At 30.0% G+C, this 7,810-nt stretch overlaps 1 protein-coding gene and 1 pseudogene across 1 annotated transcript; one reads left to right on the forward strand and one right to left on the reverse strand.

The window, feature by feature from the left end:
* The first annotated feature begins 3,415 nt into the window (after positions 1 to 3,415).
* Positions 3,416 to 4,106, forward strand: LOC134272050 (uncharacterized; annotated as a pseudogene).
* Positions 4,107 to 4,640: 534 nt separating this feature from the next.
* LOC134272043 (uncharacterized) lies at positions 4,641 to 7,569 on the reverse strand. The gene is made up of 4 exons (XM_062754279.1): positions 7,463 to 7,569; positions 7,145 to 7,205; positions 5,465 to 5,589; positions 4,641 to 4,931 (listed from the first exon to the last, which is right to left on the reverse strand). Exons 1-4 carry the CDS (start codon positions 7,518 to 7,520, stop codon positions 4,693 to 4,695), a joined length of 483 nt encoding a protein of 160 aa, XP_062610263.1. The 5' UTR covers positions 7,521 to 7,569; the 3' UTR covers positions 4,641 to 4,692.
* Between the last annotated feature and the right edge of the window lie 241 nt (positions 7,570 to 7,810).

The raw sequence follows: 7,810 nt of genomic DNA on the forward strand, positions 1-7,810 counted from the left end.
TTGTGGTTGAAGAATTTTTTTTTATAAAATATCTTTTGTTTGTAAGGATAATTGTTATGAATTTTGGGATCACCGTATAACAGGCATTTTCTGAGGTTGGAAATTTGTGCGATTTAACCTCTGTATATATGTACAATTGTAGTAGTGTGTTAGTGGATTTATTTTAAACACATTATAAAATAAATTCAAAATTAGTTTAAAACATTAATCAAAATTTAAATTAGAGTTGTCCATAAAATTTATTCTTCTATTTTGATATCATATCAGAAAGGGGTTTCCATATTATTTCTGGTCAGTTTTTCATGGATCAGTGAATTCTTCTTTTGTTTTGTTAAAAGTATAAGTCATGTGATTTCTATTGATATGAGTATTTTTTCAAATAGAGTCTAGTGTGTTCATTTTGATCTAGACACAGAATTTTGTGATTTGTTAACCTTGGACTTTATTTATCCAAGTAAGGTCAGTGTATTTTAATATAACATGGTTATTTATTTGATGAATAGTAAAAGCTTATGTGTGAAATATTTTAGATGACTTTATTAGCAAACAGTATATGAAATGTTTATTATTGTTTAGATCCACTTGATAGATGTAGGTAGCTGTAACCTGATTGGTGTAGCTGTAAGTTACTAGTGTTCGATACCATATATTGGATAAGATACGTGATGTATATATTTTTGTATCATAAAATGCGTGTCTGTATATTTTGTGTTTACATGAACAAACCATTGTTATGTAAATCGTAACGTGAAGCATTTCTATTTCATAAATAGTAGTGCTTTATAATTCAATTACTCCTGTATTATTTTATTCACTAAAGTTTATAATAATTATGATATACAAAGAAAATAAATCATATATAGATTATTATTGTTTTATCCTAATAATATTAATTTCATGGTAAAGCGAGAAATAATATTTATAGAAGAAATAATTATAGAGTAGGTTATATTATGAAGCAGGAAGAGTTATCTCTCTTTGTGTATTTTATTGCATGTGTTATATTGTGTGTTGTATTTATTTCAGACATTTGTTATTGCTACATAAAAGATCGAAACATCAAAGAATCTTCTTGTTACTTTGTGAACCCGGTAACAAATGGCGCCCAACGTTTTTCTTCACTGCACTTTAATGCAACTTCGACTATGACTAACTCGCTATTTTGCTATTCAACCGCCAGGATTTTCCCCGCAAAGTGACGTCATAGTCCACAAGCGGAAGTGATCTTCCGCTTCGATTTTCCGGAAGTCCCGCATGTAAACAGTGAATTGTGAACCAAGTGAATTTGAGGTACTGTTTTGTTAACTTACGGCTGCGAATTACAACGTAGGTGAACTAGTGGACGACAAGATCGAATGATTAAACGTACTGATCAAGTTCAAGACTTTAATATTATTTTTGGTCCGTATTTGCAGAAAAGATTTTTGATAATTGATTTTTGACATTTTTATGATTTTGTAATTGCTTATATTGATGATTTGCTAGCATTTACTTTGACTGTGTCACTGTGTGAATATATTGTTCTACGCTATTAATTTTCAGTATACAGATTGATGAACTGATATTTTTTTATCTGTATGTAGATTAGAAGGTAGATCATATAGCATCTGTTCATATTATTTTTGGTGCAATTGGAGCATGTATTCTGAAATTATTTCTGTGTGTCCTTGACCGGAAGTGACCTGAATTTACATTGTTGACAAAAGGGTCTGGTATTTTTGATTGCGAACCAACTCGTACATATTTATAGAGAATATTCATAATAATTTATTTTTACACAGGTAGAATATTTCATACTTAGTCTGTTGGGTGTAATATTCAGAGAAATTAATTAGTACTAATTTAGTTCAGTTGGTGTATATTATTTTTTTAAGGATTTTGCCAACTGAGGTGTGACGTTTACATTGAGTTTACATTTTTTTTAAGTAGGTGTCAATTTAATGATTTAAAACTTAGTAATATTTAAGTGAAGTTGGAATAATTTCAAAGTAAAGCAACTTTACTTAATTTTTTTTTAATCAGACTTAAGGATGGATTCTTCTCATATTTCTTATAATTGGAGAATCTTGATTTTCTGAACGCTCAATATTCAGACTGTGTAGACTTATTTAACATCCAAACAAACTTGTGTAATCAGCCTTGATTTTCAGTCTAGGTCATTTGAAAGTCAGTCCTAAAAATAGTACTTTTACACAGAAAAATTTTGAAATTAACGCATAGGAATAAATTTTGCTGACAGAAAAAATATCTTAGTCAATAAAATTAAAGTTGTAACTGATTTTTGATCACTAACGAATTGAGATGGTGGGAAAAAAACATGAAATCCTTAATATTCAATAAAAACATTTAATCCGAATTTCCTCGATAATTTCTTTCAAATTTCTCAGTTTTCATAAATTTACATGAAATTTCATCTCAAATTTTACAATTGATCATGTATTGTCAAATATTTAGAATTTTGTCGGATAAATATTTAAATGTTGAAGATTAATTTACAAGGTAGAAAAGATATGGTATTCATGCTAATTAAAGAACAAATTTGGCCCGAATTTACTCTACAGTTTCTGAAATCTTCCATTTTTCAGAGTGGTGTTTAAATCCATAAGAAAGATTCTTAACCCCCCAAAATAGGCAATTTGGTGTAATTGTGACACATATATACATTCAATTCTTCCAGTTATACATTTTATTTAATGATAATTTGTACTTATAATATTTGAAATATTCATTTCGAATTTCCTCTGTCATTTTATTCTTAGGAATAAGTTAGGTTTGACAATTTTATAAAATACATTCTGGGTTCTTTTCCTATTTTATATATTCAGAAAATAATGAAATTATGCATGGAAACATTTCAAAATGTGCACAATTAAATGACAAGAAAAAGGTGTGGGGTCATCATCTTTAATTTTGCTTGAATGTCATTTGAAAAGTTGATGCTAAAAATAGGATTTTTTTTTTCGTAAGAAAATCCGACATGGTACATGTAATTTAAAATTGATGTTTTGGAAAAATGGAGATGATTAGATATGACAAAACAATTTAAGTTTCAAGTTTTATTTTAAAGCAATGTGCAAAAGTAGAAAAAAAAATAACAAACTCACACAAAATATTTACAGCAGAAAAATGAAGTGGTATTCATATTTATTAAATTGCCAGATTAGCTCGAATTTCCTCATTTTAAAAATTATCATTGAACAAAGAAATTAATGTCACTATATCATATACAGTAGGCTAATAATTCAAGAGACAGGACAGGCGGTTAGATAATACATTTCCTCTGAAATTTGATATGATGTATTATTGTGGAAATTATAGTTGAAATTATTGTCTTGTTTCCAAAAACCAATCTCTCACCAGAGGGCGCGCTCCGCCTACACCTCTGTTATCGTCTAATAGTAGTACATCGGTCAAAATGGCGGACTCGACGCCAACAAAAAATCTAACCATTGACTGTTTTATATGTTTTGCAAAAGATGTGACATGTTTTAAGCTCTCTGGTTGGAAATGTATGAATGAAAAGTTTATTGACAATTTAAATCGCATTATTGGTGATCATTTGTGCCAAGAATTGTTGAAAAGAGACGCCATGGTGTGCAGGAATTGCCATTCACGTGTGATTAATGTATGCAACTTCATACAAAAATTTGAACATTCTACTCAATCATATTTGAACACTACTATATGCAAACGAGGTGCAATTTCACCATTGACATCTCGTTCGTCTTCAAGAGTTCAGCTCCCTGTACTCCCGGTTTGTAAATCCAGAAAAATGTTGAAACTTGAAAACAATGCAACCATTTCTGAGAAAAAGTCAACTATTGACGAACATGATTATGTTTCTAAGTGCATATCTTCCCAGACGAACACAAAAAAACAATGAAGTTCTTGAGGTCCTCTGTGATGTTTACAGCGAATTGAAACAGAAAGGTAGAGAGGCAATGTGTTATTTGAGAAGTCAGTGCCAGAGTTTGACCTCCAGAGCTGCAATGTTTTCTTCTGTTTTATTCAAATATAGAGGATTGTCGGATTTGATTGAAAACACTGAAAATTTGCTACAAGACATCATTTTAGAAATGAGAAAAAGGTATGGAAGTCAATGTTAATATGAATAATTAATAAATTAAAATGGTTAGTAATTCAGTACTTCATGAACTTTGCATGGTCATCGCAACCATGAATCTTCAAAGCTGCATATCTGTAGCTTGCTGGTCTGGAAAAATGTTTGGATGAACAACCAGAGAGCTACAGTGCCACCCAGAGAAAAATCTGTATATTTATCGAGCACAAGAAGTTGCACTCGGTTCTGAATTAATTTTTTTATTTCGTGCTCTACTGATCGAGTACAGTTTCCTTTCATATTTTTTTTTATTAAATGTTTCATTAGTTGTAAATCTATTAAAGTGACTCCCACGCAACGTAATATTTTATAGTCTTTTAGTACACATGGAGTCTTTTAGATATATATCCTATTTTTATGCACAAATATGTATTATGTATTTTTTAAAGTAATTTGTTCGCCATTTTGTAAGCTTATATCTATTTTAATGTGAAGCGCACTAGAGTGTCATTATTATAATGCGCTATAGAAATAATTGTATTGTATTGTATTGTATTGTATTGTAAGATAATGCGTAAATATATTAACATCAATTTATTCTCAAAATAACATTAACTAACGTGAACATTTGTTTAGTATTTTTGAGTTCTGTAGGAAAACTGATTTTCGTCTGGTTGCCCAAAGGCACTCTGCTGTCCAAAACCGGTTGGTTGTCCGTATGAACTTTGTTGTCCGAATGGATTTGTTTGTCCGTACTGAGATGGTTGTCCGTACTGAAGTGGTTGCCCGTACTGTGGAGGCATTCCGCTTTGAGGCTGACCATACATTGTTGCCCCTGGCTGTCCATACTGCTGTCCAGTTGGTACAGCTACTAAAAGGTAGAGTTTTTTTTATTCATATAAATGCCTTTCATTTTTTTCATTTTTGATCAGTTTTTTTATCTTGTGAAAACGAGATATTATCTTGTGAAAACGAGATATCATCTTGTGAAAACGAGATATTATCTTTTGAAAACGACTTATTATATTATGTCGTTTTCACAAGATAATTTCTCGTTTTTACAAGATAATTTCTCGTTTTCACAAGATAATAACTCGTTTTTACAAGATTATAAGTCGTTTTCACAAGATTATAAGTCGTTTTCACAAAGTAATATCTCGTTTTCACAAGATAATTATGTCGTTTTCACAAGATAATTTTTTTCTGGTATTTAAAAAGAAAATAATTGCGTTTCCTAAATATACCACCGTAAGATACAAACCGAAGAAAGGAAAAAAAATATAGATTACTTTATATATAGTATATATATATATATATATATATATATATATATATATATATATATATATATATATATATATATATATATATATATATTTTACTAAAAAAAATCATTTTACTTACTTTGAACCGGGAAGGTTCTTTGTTTTACTTTACAGCATCCACATTTTATACATAAGATTATTACAAATGGAACAGCTAGCATTGACAAACAACTGACAACAATCATAACAATCATCCATGTATCTCTGTAAATTAAGAACATTTTTGGATAATTAATAATTTTATCTTCACCCGGCGTGTCAAACAATGAATCTTTTACTCTTTAGGAAGACTATATTTCTCAATACGTGGAATAATACATATTTTATGATTCTTTTAAAATCTAATTTGATAACTTCATTTATTTTGAAACTTTTCTAATTTTTTGGGTGTTGGAAATTGAATGAAATTAAATCTGTTTCAGATTCCATATCGATATTATTCATGTGAAGTTGAGATATTCGACAAATTTACATTATTATATAAATTTCCACATTTAAAGAACTCGCATTTTGATAATGTGAGCTCAGACAGTTTGAAATTTTAGTGTCGTAATAATTTGATCTTTTATTTACTATAGTAGAAGCTCGAGCTTAAGGAAATTAATGTAGTTGATATTGTCTTTTAAAACTTGGGTTGATATTAGTATCACTTTGAAAGAGGAGTAAGGAATTGGTTTGTTCCCTCTTCACTAGATTTATCATTTTCAAGATACTTTAAGTCAAATTTATAAATCCTAGTTAACTTTTTTTTTACTTTGAAGGACACCACATAATATTTTCGACATTCGTCTCGTATTTGGTCACTCTACTAACTATTGAATGGACAACTCACACCTATCCTGTAAAAGGATGAGCTAGGAAATTGTAGCTACAGATCTGCAGCTAACGAGATTATTGAACTTTTTCTTATGTCAACTTTCTTTCTTTATGCATTTTAATATTCCACTATCACCTGCATTTGGTGATACGTTTCCAAACTTAAAAACGTTCAGGCGCATGTCTGATGTTTATACAGAGGCAAGTCAATGTCAAAGAATTGATGTTACGAGGATTTTAATAACTTCGTTTCATGTCAATTCACGAGTATATTTTTTTTATCTTTCATAATCATCTTATCTTTAAGAAAAACCTATTATTGGACTTTGTTTTAACTGACATTGATCATGTTTATGCCATTGTAAGGTTTTTATTTTATATCAATTTTGACTCCGGATCACTCCTTCTTCTTTACCAAGGAGATCAAAGGTCGACAGTGAATGCTCTTACTTGTATACGTAGATACTTAGAAGTGACATTAAACTTATCTAGCTTTCTTATGCATAATAATAATTATGTTCTTTTGTTCGGGTCTTTTTTTTCTTCATTTGTTTACACAATCAATAACAAAGATGATCACAATGAGTGTTTTATGATACTCAAACATTCATCAGCAAATTGATTTTGTCCTACTTTAAATAATGTATTAGAATAAAGACCTTTCAAATCTAATAGATGAAGTGCCTGTCTTCCTTGGAAGAGAATAAGAAACTAAAAAGTACCGTGGACGAACTTTCTGCTTTTTTCCTTTTGAAAAGTTTTGCTCTTTTACACGTTTTATGTGATGAATCCATTTATAGACAATAATACAATTATACATGTGTGATTGTTATTATAACATATTGAAAGCCTATTGCTGCATTTCAAAGGTTATACAAATAGGACCACATAAATTATATGGTATAAGAACAATCTATAACGATAATAGAGAATGTTTTCTTACAGTCCAGTGGAGACGTAAGTCCTGCGAGATCTGTAAGTTGCAGAATTCACTATTCCCGCCACTGATTAGAAATTGAAAAAAAAGACATTTTTAAAAGCCTGAAAAAGTGAATATGTAATATATTATTCCTTTATTCAACTGCTTTAGGAATTTAAACTACTCCTGTTATCCTGCTACTGCATGGTCGCGTCTACCTGAAATAACCTCGTTATCAATAGAGCAAAAAACTGTTAGCTTGATACAAAATTGACGATATGTGAACTTGTTATTCTCTTAAACTCGTTAAAGCAAATAGGAATGTAAGAATAGTATACTTACAAATTATCATCATCAGAATAAAGGTCCATAACACATGTATCGTCTGTCCACCTGCCATCTTTATCCCTTTATAGAATTTTCTGATCAGAATTCGGGAATTTCGAAATGCTTATGACCTAAAAAAAACATTCTTATGGCAATATCAAGTGCCCATTGTATTCTAAGGTTTCATACTACAGGTATTAAAACATTAATGCAGGACCGTCGTTACACTAATACTGATATTGAATCTTTCTATTGTTAGTAAGTTATAAATCAATAGGTGCATATTGTTTACTGTAAACCAAGTATTATACGCGTGCGATAAATATACGCGAGTTCCGCGAGTATTCTCTGCTCGCGGATATT

Source organism: Saccostrea cucullata, unplaced genomic scaffold (genome assembly GCF_032062105.1).
Source record: "Saccostrea cucullata isolate Sc308-1 unplaced genomic scaffold, CSIRO_AGI_Scuc_v1 ctg1314, whole genome shotgun sequence".
In the NCBI taxonomy this organism is placed as follows: Eukaryota; Metazoa; Mollusca; class Bivalvia; order Ostreida; family Ostreidae; genus Saccostrea; species Saccostrea cuccullata.

Coding starts and splice junctions, on each gene's coding strand:
- LOC134272043 (XM_062754279.1), bottom strand. CDS start 7,520: ATGGCAGGTGGACAGACGATACATGTGTTATGGACCTTTATTCTGATG. Junction 7,206..7,462: donor TATTCTGATGATGATAATTT/GTAAGTATACTA, acceptor ATTTCTAATCAG/TGGCGGGAATAGTGAATTCT. Junction 5,590..7,144: donor ACTTACGTCTCCACTGGACT/GTAAGAAAACAT, acceptor CTTAATTTACAG/AGATACATGGATGATTGTTA.